The sequence below is a fragment of the Microcaecilia unicolor genome, chromosome 6, assembly GCF_901765095.1.
Source record: "Microcaecilia unicolor chromosome 6, aMicUni1.1, whole genome shotgun sequence".
NCBI lineage: Eukaryota > Metazoa > Chordata > Amphibia > Gymnophiona > Siphonopidae > Microcaecilia > Microcaecilia unicolor.
Window position 1 is genome coordinate 196,979,876 of NC_044036.1, and position 15,551 is coordinate 196,995,426.

General features: G+C 43.4%; 1 protein-coding gene across 2 annotated transcripts in view; it reads right to left on the reverse strand.

Annotated features, from left to right (window-relative positions):
• Window positions 1–6,057: 6,057 nt before the first annotated feature.
• The window catches only part of HEMK1 (HemK methyltransferase family member 1), a 182,936-nt gene continuing 173,442 nt past the window's right edge, over window positions 6,058–15,551 (reverse strand). For both annotated transcript variants that reach the window (XM_030207211.1, XM_030207212.1), the window contains exons 10-11: window positions 9,580–9,693; window positions 6,058–6,189 (exon numbers count right to left, since the gene is read on the reverse strand). In XM_030207211.1, the coding sequence (XP_030063071.1) occupies window positions 6,159–6,189; window positions 9,580–9,693 (145 nt within the window). In that variant the 3' untranslated portion in view covers window positions 6,058–6,158. The remainder of the gene's footprint in view (window positions 6,190–9,579; window positions 9,694–15,551) is intronic.

A 15,551-nucleotide genomic window follows, 5' to 3' on the forward strand; every position in this document is an offset into this window, starting at 1 on the left:
AGGCCAAAACCTCCTGCCTCAGGTCAGCATAATGCTGTTATGGTATCCTCTCCTGACCTAAGGAAGGAAGTATTGGTCTCTGAAACTTTATTAACACAGCTACCATATTACTTTATCCTAAATTAAAAATAAAATTATTTTTTTTACCTTTGCTGTATGGCCATTTACTTTTTCTAATTGTGTTGCTCCCAGTCTCTTGATTCTGCTTTCTTTCGTCTTCTCTTAACTCTTTTACCAGGGTTTCCTTGTCATTTTTCTTTCCTTTTTCTTTGTTTTCTTCAATATTTTTCTGCCTCTCTCTCTCTCTGTCCAGATTGAATTCATTCTTACTATCCATTCTTTAATTTCCTAATTTTTACTTCATCTACCTATAGCTTTTCATCTTTTCCTCACCCTTGTTCTCCCCTTGCCCCTTCCTCTTATTCTCCAGTCTTTCACTACTCCCCTTTTCCATCCAGCAGCTCTCCTATTTCTCTCCCCATCCTTCCATCCAGCGTCTTCCCTCTTTCTCTCCCAATCCTTCCATCCATCTACACTCTTGCCTGATCCTTCCATCTAGTCTCTCTCTCTCCCCTCCTTCTATCCAGGTCTCTCTATCTCTCCACCCTTTTCTGTTGTGTCCTTTCTCTCTCCACATCCTTTCATCCTCTCCCCTTTCTCACTGCATCCTTTCATCCATCTCCCCTCTTTCTCTCCCCATCGTTCTATCCGTCTTCCCTCTTTCTCTCCCCATCCTTCCATCTTCCCTCTTTCTCTCCCCATCCTTCCATCTGTCTTCCCTTTCTCTCCCCATCCTTCCATCTACCCCCCTCTCCCGATCCTTCCATCCAGTGTCTCTCTCTCTACCCTTTACATTCATTTCCCCCTCTTTCTCCCCATCCTTCAATGTCTCTTCTGTTTCTCTTCCTACCCTTCCTTCCAGCGTCTTCCCTCTTTCTGATAGCCAAAATCCCCCCCTTTCTCCCCATTCTTATCACCAGCAGCTTCTCTCTTTCTCCAGCCCTTCTCCATCTCCCTTCCTTCTCTCCCCACTCTCTGTATTTTACCTCCTGCTCCATCTCCCCCCACTCTCTGTATTTTACCTCCTGCTCCTCCTTCCACCAGATCTTCATTTCTTGGCCACTGCTGCTTCTCCTGTTGAGCAGCAGCGGCCACGACAAAAAAAAAAAAAAAAAAGAGCTAACAAACAAAAAAATTTTTAAAAAGCAAGTGTGGCACTTGGAGGCAGCCATCAGGCATTGGCTGTTGGCTCTGCAGCCGCTCCTCTCTCTTCTCTCTGTCCCCGGAGGAGCGCAGCATAGCAGGAAGTCAATCTCAACTTCCTGCTCCAGGGGCAGTGACGTGAGAGGAGAGAGGAGCAGCTGCAGAGCCGACAGCCAATGCCTGAAGGCTGCCTGCGGTGCCGCGCTTGCTTTTTTACATTTTTTTGTTTGTTAGCTGAAGCTCTTTTTATTTTTTGTTGCGGCGCGCTGCTCAATCAGGTGAAGCAGCAGTGGCCAGAAATGGAAGAGGGAGTAGTGCCGTGACGTCTTTCAGCGGGAGACTTTCCCGCTTTGGCGGGGAGATGACCGCCAAAGCGGGAGACCTCACTTGAATGAGGGAGACTTGGCATGTCTGCTGAAGGGTGGCCTGGCATTTGAGTATCAGCACCTTTTTTGCTAGAAAAAACGCCACTGTCATTATTACAATATAAACCACTAACTAATGGGACGCCTCAAGCTGGGATCTTCCTTTAAGACTATAAAAGCCTTCAACTGGTCAGGAAGAAAAGAAGTCTATTTTTTACTCCAGAATATTAATGAAACATTTACAAAGATATGCTAATAAGAAGGAGGCTCACATGCTAAGACAGTTTGTCTCCATGCCAGAAATAGTTTCCTTCATTCTTGTGTCAGTCTGGTTATATCTGGTTATATCTTTTTACCACAGAAAGGAACTTCATAACAGCATTCAAATCCTGTTCAAAAACAAATGGAACTAACAAGGTTGCTCTTTCTGAATCCTCTGCCAAAGACGCTTCTAGAATTTCCGACACATCTAAAGCCTCAGGTCTTGTTTTTTGACTCAAAGTTCTGGTCTCTTCTGTTTACTGGAGGAATAGATTTAGAAGGAAATTTCAGATGTTCAGTTAAATATTTCTTAAAGGCATCCATAGATGAGATTCCTAGTCACCTTGGAAAATTTAAGAACCATAAATTAAGTCTCTGATTATATTTTTCAGTTTGCTCAATCTTTCTGCTCAATATAGTCTTATCCTTAATTATAGCTGCTAACTCCTGCAGTGATATCTTCCTTAACACCTTGAATCTGAGTAATAAATTCCAGCTTAGTACCTTCCAAACCTTTGGATAAGGAATCTACTTTACTCACAAGGTAGTGACTTCCAGTGATGACTTTGCAACTGTCAAGTCCAAACTCTGGAGAGCCCTCCAAATGCAGGAGCTTTTATCCCAGCTGCCTCCTCAGCAGGAGCTCCAGCACTGACAACCTCTCCACCATCTCCTGCAACAAATGGGCCCTCCAATCGGGACATCCACAGCCGTGAGTTCTGCTCTGGGAAGTACCTCCAGTGTCGCAGGGGGTTTGAGTGCCAAGGGGGTTAGAGCGTGATACCCAGCCCTAAAGGAACAGGCTCTCCTCCGAGTGAAACCTCTGCAGGGACAACTCTCCCAGTAAATTGTAAAGGGGTCCTGAAGGCATATCTGTTGATTGGCTGCTGAACAGGGGAAGAAGTCCAGACCACTGAGGAGGCAGCCTTCATTATCCCCTTCCTCTTGGTATGGGACATATCAAACACAAGAAAAACAAACAGCAGGTAACACCTACCATTTTCTAAGATGGTGGATGGAAGAGAAGATGCTGCAGGATGCTCTCCAGATCAAGTAAGTATCATTGATCCAGGGGGCCCAGCAGCATGGACACTCTTTGGTTGAATCCTTCTTGTACATGGTGCCCGATCCATGGACACCCTGCTATGGGGGGGTCTGGAGCTCACAGCCAACAGAGAATTTTTGCAGGGTAAATGCAAGGGGTCTGGGGCCCACTGAAGAAAGACTAAGGAGGCTAGGGCTTTTCTGCTTGGAGAAGAGACGGCTGAGGGGAGACATGATATAGGTATATAAATAATGAGTGGAGTGAACAGGTGGATGTGAAGCGACTGTTCACGCTTTCCAAAAATACTAGGACTAGGGGGCATGCGATGAAACTACAGTGTAGTAAATTTAAAACAAATCGGAGAAACGTTTTCTTCACCCAATGCGTAATTAAAGTCTGGAATTCATTGCCGGAGAACATGGTGAAGGCGGTTAGCTTGGCAGAAGAGTTTAAAAGGGGGTTAGACGGTTTCCTAAAGGACAAGTCCATAAACCACTACTAAATGGACTTGGGAAAAATCCACAATTCCGGGAATAACATGTATAGAATGTTTGTACGTTTGGGAAGCTTGCCAGGTGCCCTTGGCCTGGATTGGCCGCTGTCATGGACAGGATGCTGGGCTCGATGGACCCTTGGTCTTTTCCCAGTGTGGCATTACTTATGTACTTAGATCATTTTAATGAGTTGGGAATAGAGAGAAGGGGATGATCAGGAAATCTGGATTTCTATTTTTAAATGTCTCTCCTGTCAGTGTGTGAGCTAATCCCTGCCCATGCAGTAACAGGAAAGGAGATATTTTACTTCCAATATAGCACTGGGGTTTTTTTTTTCTCTCTCTCTCTCAGGGTGAACTTTCAATGCAGTGGTAATTTTTATGTCGTTAGTTTACTGCATTGGAAGTAAATTTCTTTTTCAGCGAATGACATAGGGTCCCCCCCAATTAATTTTTGCTAAATCCTTTGTCTGTGAAACTTCATTCTTGACTGCATTTGAAAACCAGTGAGTGGTCTAGCCAATGAGATATTTCTGCTGCTTGGGTCACAGCGCCACCTAGTGATGCTGTGATGGCCCACTGCTCATTTGTTCCTCTTTTATTGTTGAATTTACTGTTGCAATCACTACAAGTTTGTTGGGGAGTCCACCCAATGGCTCAGCTTACAAGACACGGAGACAGAGAAAACAGAAAACAGAAGCTAGGCAAACTTTTTTTTTTAACTTTATCATTACCCTTCAACATAAATAATTACAGATCAACATTAAATCATCAACATTTGCTTTCTGAGTAAATTTTCAAAAAATATGGCCATGGCTCAAAATCCTTTGGCAAGAGAGACCACACACATGCTTACTGTAAAAGAGGTGAAGATCTCCGAAAGCAGATGCTGGGGAAGAGGAATCAGAAAAGGAAGAAAGAATGACAAAACTTCTTAAATTCTTTTGCTTTAGGAGTAAGTCATTTCCACTCTGTCTCTATCAATAGACAGACTGGACAGAGGACTAATAAGGTGGGTGCCAGAAAGAAAATAACAGCAAGAGACAAAAAAAAAAAAAAAATAGACAACCAAGCAAAAATATAACATAAAAAACACAGAAATCTTTCCAAACTGCAGTGAATTGTGGCTTGTGCAGTTTTAGAGTTTACAGTTTTTCAGTGGCCTACTCACTCTGTATTTCCTCATTCTGGATAATGGTATTAGGCTATCCTGCTTATTTTCGAAGGAGAAGGGTGGCCATCTTCCGACACAAATCGGGAGATGGCTGGCCTTCTCCTAATGCTGGCCAAATCGGTATAATCGAAAGCCGATTTTGGCCGGCTTCAACTGCTTTCCATCGCAGGACCGGCCAAAGGTCAAGGGGGTGTGTTGGCAGTGTACCAAAGGCGGGACGGGGGTATGGTTAAGAGATGGCCAGCCTCGGCCGATAATGGAAAAAAGAAGGCCGGCCCTGACGAGCATTTGGCCGACTTTACTTAGTCCCTTTTTGTTCACGACCAAGCCTCAAAAAGGTGCCCGAACTGACCAGATGACCACCGGAGGGAATCGGGGATCACCTCCCCTTACTCCCCCAGTGGTCACCAACCCCCTCCTGCCCCCCCCCCCCAAAAAAAATTAAAACACATTTTTTTTGCCAGCCTCTATGCCAGCCTCAAATGTCATACCCAGCTCCATCACAGAAGTATGCCGGTCCCTGGAGCAGTTTTTAGTGGGTACTGCAGTGCACTTCAGGCCGGCGGACCCAGGCCCATCCCCCCCCTACCTGTTACACTTGTGGTAGAACATGGGAGCCCTTCAAAACCCACCCAAAACCCACTGTACCCACATGTAGGTGGCCCCCCGTTACCCTTTAAGGGCTATGGTAGTGTTGTACAGTTGTGGGTAGTGGGTTTTGGGGGGCTCAGCACCCAAGGTAAGGGAGCTATGCACCTGGGATCAATTTGTGAAGTCCACTGCAGTGCCCCCTAGGGTGCCCGGCTGGTGTCATGGCATGTGAGGGGGACCAGTGTACTACAAATGCTGGCTCCTCCCACAACCAAATGGCTTGGATTTGGCTAGGTTTGAGATGGCCACCATTAGTTTCCATTATCGGCGAAAACCAATGGTGACCATCTCTTACGCCGGCAATCTCTAAGGGCGGCCCAAATGTTGAGATTTGGCCAGCCCCGACCGTATTATCGAAACGAAGATGGCCAGCCATCTTGTTTCGATAATACAGTCGGGTACACCGCTTGACGGGGCTGTCATTAGAGATGGCCGCCCTTATAGATGGCCATCCCCGTTCGATTATGCCCCTCTATGCCACTTAGTGCAGGGACACTGTCCTTGGAGACTGGCAGTTTAACTTCTAAAGAGATCAGGGCTTCATTTCTCAGAAGCCTATGAAGTAAGTAACAGAGCAGGTTGTTGTGAACAGATTCCCTGGAGGCACTGCCAGTACTGAGGGCAATGCAGACTTCTGTCATTGATATTTTGATGTCAAAAGCAGGTGCCTAAATCAGTGCTGGGGCTTCCAGTTAATCTGGCTACGCTGAGCCAGATCTGCATTGGTCTCCATACATATACAGACTTTGAGCTTATATTGAAGGACTAAAATTACTAGTCTGGGGCAACAACAGCATCTGCTCAGCCCGTCTACATGGATCACATGACAATTGTTACCAATGGTCAAGTACAAAGTATTTATTTATTTGGGTTTAGTTCACATCTTTTTTTTTTTTTTTTTTTTTAGTCCCATGCTGTCTTCTCAAGGCCAGAGAGATCAGTCCTCTGGCACTGCTCCCTGGTGCCTTACCCCTTCTGAAGATGTAGAAACCGTGGTCTGTTGGGAGGAGGACACAGTACCTCAGTATGCACACTTTGCTTATACATCGAAAATTAATTGGTCATATTTTGATTCTGTATACGCAGAAGTCAAGATTCTGCAAATGCATTATCTGTACATCTTTAAAAAGTAAACTAGGGAACCCACTGAAAAGAATATGCAGACATGGTCACTATGTTGTAACACTAGCTTAAAGCATGCTATACAATTAATTACATCCCCTTATTAGTCAAGGTGATGGAAGGAATTGTAGCAGCCCAGCTCTTATCTTCCAGCTTTCATCTCCTGCAATGTGTCCCAATCTGGCTTCAGCCGTGCTACAGTAATGAGTCTGTTTTAACCATTTAGTTTTATGCCTTCAGGGAGGAATTTGTTTAAGCAACAAGGTCCTGGTTAGCAGTTTGACATGGTCAAGTGCCTTCGATTGGTGGATCATGATCTTTTGTAAATTTGCTAAATCAATTTGGATTTGTGAGAAAGGTCTTGTCCTGGTTTCAGGGCTTCCTGAAGTCTAGGGCTTAAGAGTAAAAATATCAGTCTCCAAATTGTGGTGTGCCACAGGCTCACCCGTCTCCAATATTATTTAATGTCATGATGGCTCCCACTAGGGAGGAGACTTTTATCTATGCTGATGATGTCACTATTACATCCCTTTTTGAGGTGACTTCCAGGAATTCTATATAGGATTAAACCACTGGCCTTGATTTTAATGGAATCCTGGGCTTCTGAATTCACGCTAAAATTAAAATCAGAAGACTAAATTTTTGGTAATAACTAATCTGTTTGACCATGATCCCTGCAGTAATTTTAGTATTGACTATTTCTTATCCTTTGGAGTCCACTCTAAAATTTTAGGGGTTGTTGTTGATCAGTAAGCACTTAACCTTTGAATTTCAGGTGTCCTCAGTGGTTACTAAATCTTTTAAATTACTTTGGAAGCTGAAGCGCATTAGGCCCTTTTTTGACCCAATTTGATTATTGTAATTCTATCTATGCAGGGTGTAAAGAATGTATCTTAAGGAAACTGCAAACTGCCCAAAATACTGCGGTTAGACTTGTCATACGCGTCTCGCTTTGAGAGGGCTACTCCTTTGCTGATACATTTGCATTGGCTTCCCATTAGGACCAGGATTGTATTCAAACTCCGTGCTCTCATATTTCAGATTTTGAATGGTATTGCCCCTGACTATATATTGCCCCTTGTTACTTTGCCTTCTTGCAATTCAGTCTTTGGTGCAAGAGACTACCTGCATCTTCATTTTCCTACTTGTAAGAAAGTAGCTTATAAATCTATATATTCAGCTACTTTTTCATACCAAGGTACTAAATGGTAGAATTCCTTGCTGAAAAATATAAGATCCCAACTTGATTATTTGGGGGTCTTTTGTAAGTTTTTGAAATCTTTCCTTTTCAAATAAAAAATCCCGTCAATTGATTCTGATGCCTAATCTCCCCCTTCCATTCTCCCCATTATACTTTACTATTGCATTCTTTTTATATTTACAATTCTTTCCTTATTGATATGTGTGGGTTTATGTATTTTGTTTCATATTTTGTAATGACTTCTTTTTATCTTGTTAGCCACACTGAACTCAAAATTGAACAGGAAAATGTGGGGTATAAATGTCATAAATAATAATAATATATATAATTTGTTAATCTGGAGAGTAATTTCTGTTGCTTGTAAGACTTTAGGTGGTCTGTATGTCTCCCTCTTGTAATTTGTTTATATGCTTATTTCCCTCTTAAACCCAGGGGGGTATTTTTGCAAAATCTTATTTTTTTGATACTTTTGTGTTTGTTCGATTTTGACTGTATATTGATTTAAAATATTGTTGAAATCAATATTACTGAAAACAAGTCTAGAGTACTGAAATTATATTGGGCTCTAAGTTGTCCTACGAACATCAAATTAATAATTCAGTGAAAAAGTTCTTTTTTACCTTAGGGAAGTTGAGGGCGATGAGAGCTTCATTAAATCCAGTTAGTTTCAAGATTATTGCTCAGGCAGTCTTATTACCATTTTTAGACTACCGTAACTCGTTATACTGCCCTATTAACAAACAACAGCAGAAGAGACTACAACTCTTACAAAATACCTCTGCTAGATTCATTTTTAAAATGAATAAATATAGTGAGGTTAGTCCTCTCTTAAATGAGTTGCATGGATTAAAAATAGAATCTCATATTTATTTTAAAGTTGCCTGTTTGATTTATAAACGTTTTCATGGATTAAATTCATTTGATAGGCAGATTAACTAGAACTGGCTTGATCTTCCCTCAGTTAAAGGGATGAATTTGAAAGTATTATGGGAACATTCTTTTTCATTTCAAGAAGCAAGAATGTGGAACAATTTGCCAGCTGAGAATCAGCTAATCACACCCTATATTTTATTTAGAAAAGCTCTTAAACCCTACTTATTTTTGTCTTAATAAGCATCACATACTTGTGATTTTAAATATTTTAATAAGAAAAATGTATTGAATTTGCCGTTCTATTTTTATGTAATTCCTTCCAACTGGGATTTTTTGCCATTTTGTAATCCACTTTGAATTATCAAGATAAAAGCGAAATATAAATCACAAAATAGAACAGAAAAAAATGGCATACAAGGCCATATTCAAAACCAAATATGGAAAGAAAAGTAAAGGATAGGAGATCACGGAGATGGGACTTGATATACCACCTTTCTGTGGTTACAATCAAAGCGGTTTTACATATTATATACAGGTACTTATTATGTACCGGGGGAATGGAGGGTTAAGTGACTTGCCCAGAGTCACAAGACGCTGCAGTGTCCCCAGACATGGTCAGACACAATTCTGGACACTCATATAGATGACATGCCTATCCTGCTAAAGGTTATCCACTCCTATCTAATCCACCTGGGTCTGTCCTAATCATTTTCATATGGACTGGGCCAGATTTTCAGTAGGCACATTCATTTAAGTGGTACTGAATGTATGAACAGTGTTGTCAACAACACTGACAATATTCATTTAGATTAGGCATGTTAACCAGATAGCTGTCTGACTGAATAGCATTGCTATCTGGATAATGTTTTGGCCCGTGAACATATAACTTTCTTTTAATATTGGCCTGATTATTTTTACCTTTGAGGACTAGGCCTAGATCATTAGTGGAATGAGTATGGTCCATTTACTTGTCCTCAAGTACACATTTGTCAATGCCACCTCTGGAATTAAATAACAGGTCTTGCAAGTGAGGATTCAAATGCATTTGTGGTGATGTCTTTAAAAATCTGGCACAGTGGATCAATATAATACCAGAGCTACCTGGTATTTTACTGTGAATTTCATTATTCTATAACTGCATGGTCAAGAAATGATTGACAAGAAAAGAAGAGGCATTTAAAGGTGACATACTTTCCGCAAAAGTCTTTGTGGGTAGCAATGACACAAAGATGCAGGTCAGGATGGATTCGAAGCCACTCTGCAACCATCTCTGGGTGCCTTGGATCCACTTCAAGAAAGACATCTCTAACAGGAAGAGGGAAAGAGAATATAATTCATCAACTTTGAAACACTTAAGGACTTACTTAATTGGAATAACCTGGGACACAAGCAAGGAGAGTCACAAAGAATAGTATTGCAGAGCTTTAGGATGGATCCAGGATCTCAACAGCATGGAAATTCCTCAGAGCCACATGGTCCATTGATCGTTATTAAATTCTGGGTTTTTGCCAGGTTCTTGGGGCCTGGATTAGCCGCTGTTGGAGACAGAGTGCTGGGCTTGATGGACCTTTGGTCTTTTCCCAGCGTGGCAGTGCTTATGTACTTATGTACTTCAGCTCTTACTCCATTTATACTTCTTTTATCATTTTCCTCTTTAAGGAAGAGTATTCATGCTGAAAGTCAGCTTACGCTTAATTTTTCATTAGTATCACAGGTGAAATATAAGCGGGTACATAATTTATCATTTTCTTACCAGTCAGCTAGGATATGGAATTCCTTGCTAAATGGGGTGAGGTTAAAAATTAACTATTTGAGATTCAGGAAGAAGTTGAAAGCATTTCTATTTGCCCCGTATCTGAACAGTTAAATTTTAAGTTAAGTTTTCTCTGTAATTCCCAGTTTACATCAACTGGTTGTTTTTGTTGTTATCCTCAGTAACCTGATAGGTAATTGTGGAATATAAGTGTAATGTAATGTAAACATTTCAAGAGGCAGTTCTACAAATTGAAGAGTTGTAAATCTCCTGGACTGGATGGTATTCATCCCAGAGTACTGATAGAACTGAAAAATGAGCTTCCGGAGCTATTGTTAGAAATATGTAATTTATCCTTAAAATTGAGCGTGGTACTGGAAGACTGGAGGGTGGCCAATGTAACGCCAATTTTTAAAAAAAGGTTCCAGAGGAGATCGGGGAAATTATAGACTGGTGCCGGGCAAAATGGTTGATACTATTATTAAGAACAAAATTACAGAGCATATTCAAAAGCATGGATTAATGAGACAAAGTCAACATGGAAATCTTGCCTCACCAATCTACTACATTTCTTTGAAGGGGTGAACAAACATATGGATAAAGGGGAGCCGGTTGATATTGTGTATCTGGATTTTCAGAAGGCGTTTGACAAAGTACCTCATGAAAGACTCCAGAGGAAATTGGAGAGTCATGGGATAGGAGGAAGTGTTCTATTGTGGATTAAAAACTGATTAAAAGATAGAAACAAGAGAGTAGGGTTAAATGGTCAGTATTCTCAATGGAGAAGGGTAGTTAGTGGGGTTCCCCATGGCTCTGTGTTGGGACCACTGCTTTTTAACATATTTATAAATGACCTAGAGATGGGAGTAGCTAGTGAGGTAATTAAATATGCTGATGACACAAAGTTATTCAAAGTCGTTAAATCGCGGGAGGATTGTGAAAAATTACAAGCGGACCTTACGAGACTGGGAGACTGGGCGTCTAAATGGCAGATGACGTTTAATGTGAGCAAGTGCAAAGTGATGCATGTGGGAAAGAGGAACCCGAATTATAGCTATGTCATGCAAGGTTAAAAACTGATTAAAAGATAGAAAACAAGAGAGTATGGTTAAATGGTCAGTATTCTCAATGGAGAAGGGTAGTTAGTGGGGTTCCCCATGGCTCTGTGTTGGGACCACTGCTTTTTAACATATTTATAAATGACCTAGAGATGGGAGTAGCTAGTGAGGTAATTAAATATGCTGATGACACAAAGTTATTCAAAGTCGTTAAATCGCGGGAGGATTGTGAAAAATTACAAGCGGACCTTACGAGACTGGGAGACTGGGCGTCTAAATGGCAGATGACGTTTAATGTGAGCAAGTGCAAAGTGATGCATGTGGGAAAGAGGAACCCGAATTATAGCTATGTCATGTAAGGTTCTACATTAGGAGTCACGGACCAAGAAAGGGATCCAGGTGTCGTCGTTGATGATACGTTGAAACCTTCTGCTCAGTGTGCTGCTGCGGCTAAGAAAGCAAATAGAATGTTAGGTATTATTAGGAAAGGAATGGAAAACAAAAATGAAGATGTTATAATGCCTTTGTTATCACTCCATGGTGTGACTGCACCTCGAATATCGTGTTAAATTCTGGTCGCCGCATCTCAAAATAGATATAGTGGAATTAGAAAAGGTGCAGAGAAGGGCGACGAAAATGATAAAGGGGATGGGACGACTTCCCTATGAGGAAAGGCTAAAGCGGCTAGGGCTCTTCAGCCTGGAGAAAAGGCGGCTGAGGGGAGATATGATAGAGGTCTATAAAATAATGAGTGGAGTTGAACGGGTAGATGTGAAGCGTCTGTTCATGCTTTCCAAAAATACTAGGACTAGGGGGCATGCGATGAAGCTACAATGTAGTAAATTTAAAACGAATCGGAGAAAATCTTTCTTCACTCAACGTGTAATTAAACTCTGGAATTCGTTGCCAGAGAATGTGGTAAAGGCGGTTAACTTAGCAGAGTTTAAAAAAGGTTTGGACAGCTTCCTAAAGGAAAAGTCCATAGACTGTTATTAAATGGACTTGGGGAAAATCCACTATTTCTGGGATAAGCAGTATAAAATGTTTTGTACATTTTTGGGATCTTGCCAGGTATTTGTGACCTGGATTGGCCACTGTTGGAAACAGGATGCTGGGCTCGATGGACCTTTGGTCTTTTCCAGTATGGCAATGTTTATGTACTTATGTCTGTAGGGGGTGTCCCTGTCTCACCTTTTGCAGGCCTGAAGCCTCACTAAGCCAAGAACCATCTTTTCTGAGCAATACTGTCATGGATGCTACAAGATTTCCTGTTGCACTGTTCTGACTGACATCTTCCAAGGATAGTCAGAATATCTGCATTTGCTCTCTAATGTGAAGCCTGGAGGACAGAGACTCTCACACACACAGTATGAGGTAACCCTTATTAGCCACCTTGTTAGGGAGCCATCCAGTACCAAGCTCTTGATACGGAGTACCAGCTGCAAGGCCATGGGCCTCCCTCATTTTTTCGGAGACTGTATATCACCTGCTGGACAGATGTATATGGGACATGATTGGTTCTGAAAAGTCACCAGAGGACTATTGGGGCAGAGCTGATACTGGGCTTTGTGAAGAACTTTGGATCAGGAGGGAAGAGAAAGAGAGCTGACGACATGCACATCTCTCTGAGGACAGGAACTCAGTTATCAGTATCTACTATGAATTGTACATCTCTGTACCCCAATCCAGTACAGAGAAGCTTTAGCTGATAATTTACAGCTTCTGAGAGTTTGGGAACGTGTGCTGGGCAGGAATGCGTCTGAAAAATTCCTGATACCAGGAGAAACATCTTGAGCCTGAGGGGAAGGATCCTATCCATCACTGAGTGGCTCCGCTGCCAGCTGCTAAAGGGCTCACGTCTGTCTGGGCATATTCCTTCTTGTGTACAGATACCACAGGAACTTCCAGGGTCAAATATAAGTGCATTATATATCTGCGATACTACGCAAGCTGGACTATATTCATTTGATGTCTAAACTCACAGCGATGCGTACAGGCAGTATCATAGATTATCACCATATTTGGAACCCATATGTTCAATGGTCATCTCGCTCTGGAATTGCTCCACAAGTACCCTAAATGGGGGCGGGGGGGGAGGGAGAAATGATGATGATAAGAAATGTTTATAATGTTGAATAAATATTAAAAAAATATTATATATAGCGAATGCTACATACCTGTAGAAGGTATTCTCCGAGGACAGCAGGCTGATTGTTCTCACTGATGGGTGACGTCCACGGCAGCCCCTCCAATCGGAACACTTTCTAGCAAAGTCCTTTGCTAGTCCTCACGCGCCGATGCGCACCGCGCATGCGCGGCCGTCTTCCCGCCCGAACCGGCTCGTGCCGGCCAGTCTCATATGTAGCAAGACAAAGAGAAGGGAAGACACAACTCCAAAGGGGAGGTGGGCGGGTTTGTGAGAACAGTCAGCCTGCTGTCCTCGGAGAATACTTTCTACAGGTATGTAGCATTCGCTTTCTCCGAGGACAAGCAGGCTGCTTGTTCTCACTGATGGGGTATCCCTAGCCCCCAGGCTCACTCAAAACAACAACCATAGGTCAATTGGGCCTCGCAACGGCGAGGACATAACTGAGATTGACCTAAAAAATTTACCAACTAACTGAGAGTGCAGCCTGGAACAGAACAAACATGGGCCTAGGGGGTGGAGTTGGATTCTAAACCCCGAACAGATTCTGAAGCACTGACTGCCCGAACCGACTGTCGCGTCGGGTATCCTGCTGCAGGCAGTAATGAGATGTGAATGTGTGGACAGATGACCACGTCGCAGCTTTGCAAATCTCTTCAATAGTGGCTGACTTCAAGTGGGCTACCGACGCTGCCATGGCTCTAACATTATGAGCCGTGACATGACCCTCAAGAGCCAGCCCAGCCTGGGCGTAAGTGAAGGAAATGCAATCTGCTAGCCAATTGGATATGGTGCGTTTCCCACAGCCACTCCCCTCCTGTTGGGATCAAAAGAAACAAACAATTGGGCGGACTGTCTGTTGGGCTGTGTCCGCTCCAGATAGAAGGCCAATGCTCTCTTGCAGTCCAATGTGTGCAGCTGACGTTCAGCAGGGCAGGAATGAGGACGGGGAAAGAATGTTGGCAAGACAATTGACTGGTTCAGATGGAACTCCGACACAACCTTTGGCAAGAACTTAGGGTGAGTGCGGAGGACTATTCTGTTATGATGAAATTTGGTGTAAGGGGCCTGGGCTACCAGGGCCTGAAGCTCACTGACCTACGAGCTGAAGTAACTGCCACCAAGAAAATGACCTTCCAGGTCAAGTACTTCAGATGGCAGGAATTCAGTGGCTCAAAAGGAGGTTTCATCAGCTGGGTGAGAACGACACTGAGATCCCATGACACTGTAGGAGGCTTGACAGGGGGCTTTGACAAAAGCAAACTTCTCATGAAGCGAACAACTAAAGGCTGTCCTGAGATCGGCTTACCTTCCACACGGTAATGGTATGCACTGATTGCACTAAGGTGAACCCTTACAGAGTTGGTCTTGAGACCAGACTCAGACAAGTGCAGAAGGTATTCAAGCAGGGTCTGTGTAGGACAAGAGCGAGGATCTAGGGCCTTGCTGTCACACCAGATGGCAAACCTCCTCCACAGAAAGAACTCCTCTTAGTGGAATCTTTCCTGGAAGCAAGCAAGATGCGGGAGACACCCTCTGACAGACCCAAAGAGGCAAAGTCTACGCTCTCAACATCCAGGCCATGAGAGCCAGGGACCGGAGGTTGGGATGCAGAAGCGCCCCTTCGTCCTGTGTGATGAGGGTCGGAAAACACTCCAATCTCCACGGTTCTTCGGAGGACAACTCCAGAAGAAGAGGGAACCAGATCTGACACGGCCAAAAAGGAGCAATCAGAATCATGGTGCCTCGGTCTTGCTTGAGTTTCAACAAAGTCTTCCCCACCAGAGGTATGGGAGGATAAGCATACAGCAGACCCTCCCCCCAGTCCAGGAGGAAGGCATCCGATGCCAGTCTGCCGTGGGCCTGAAGCCTGGAACAGAACTGAGGGACTTTGTGGCTGGCTCGAGATGTGAAGAGAACTACCAAGGGGGTGCCCCACACCTGGAAGATCTGGCGCACTACTCGGGAATTGAGCGACCACTCGTGAGGTTGCATAATCCTGCTCAACCTGTCGGCCAGACTGTTGTTTACGCCTGCCAGATATGTGGCTTGGAGCACCATGCCGTGACGGCGAGCCTAGAGCCACATGCTGACGGCTTCCTGACACAGGGGGCGAGATCCGGTGCCCCCCTGCTTGTTGACGTAATACATGGCAACCTGGTTGTCTGTCTGAATTTGGATAATTTGGTGGGACAGCCGATCTCTG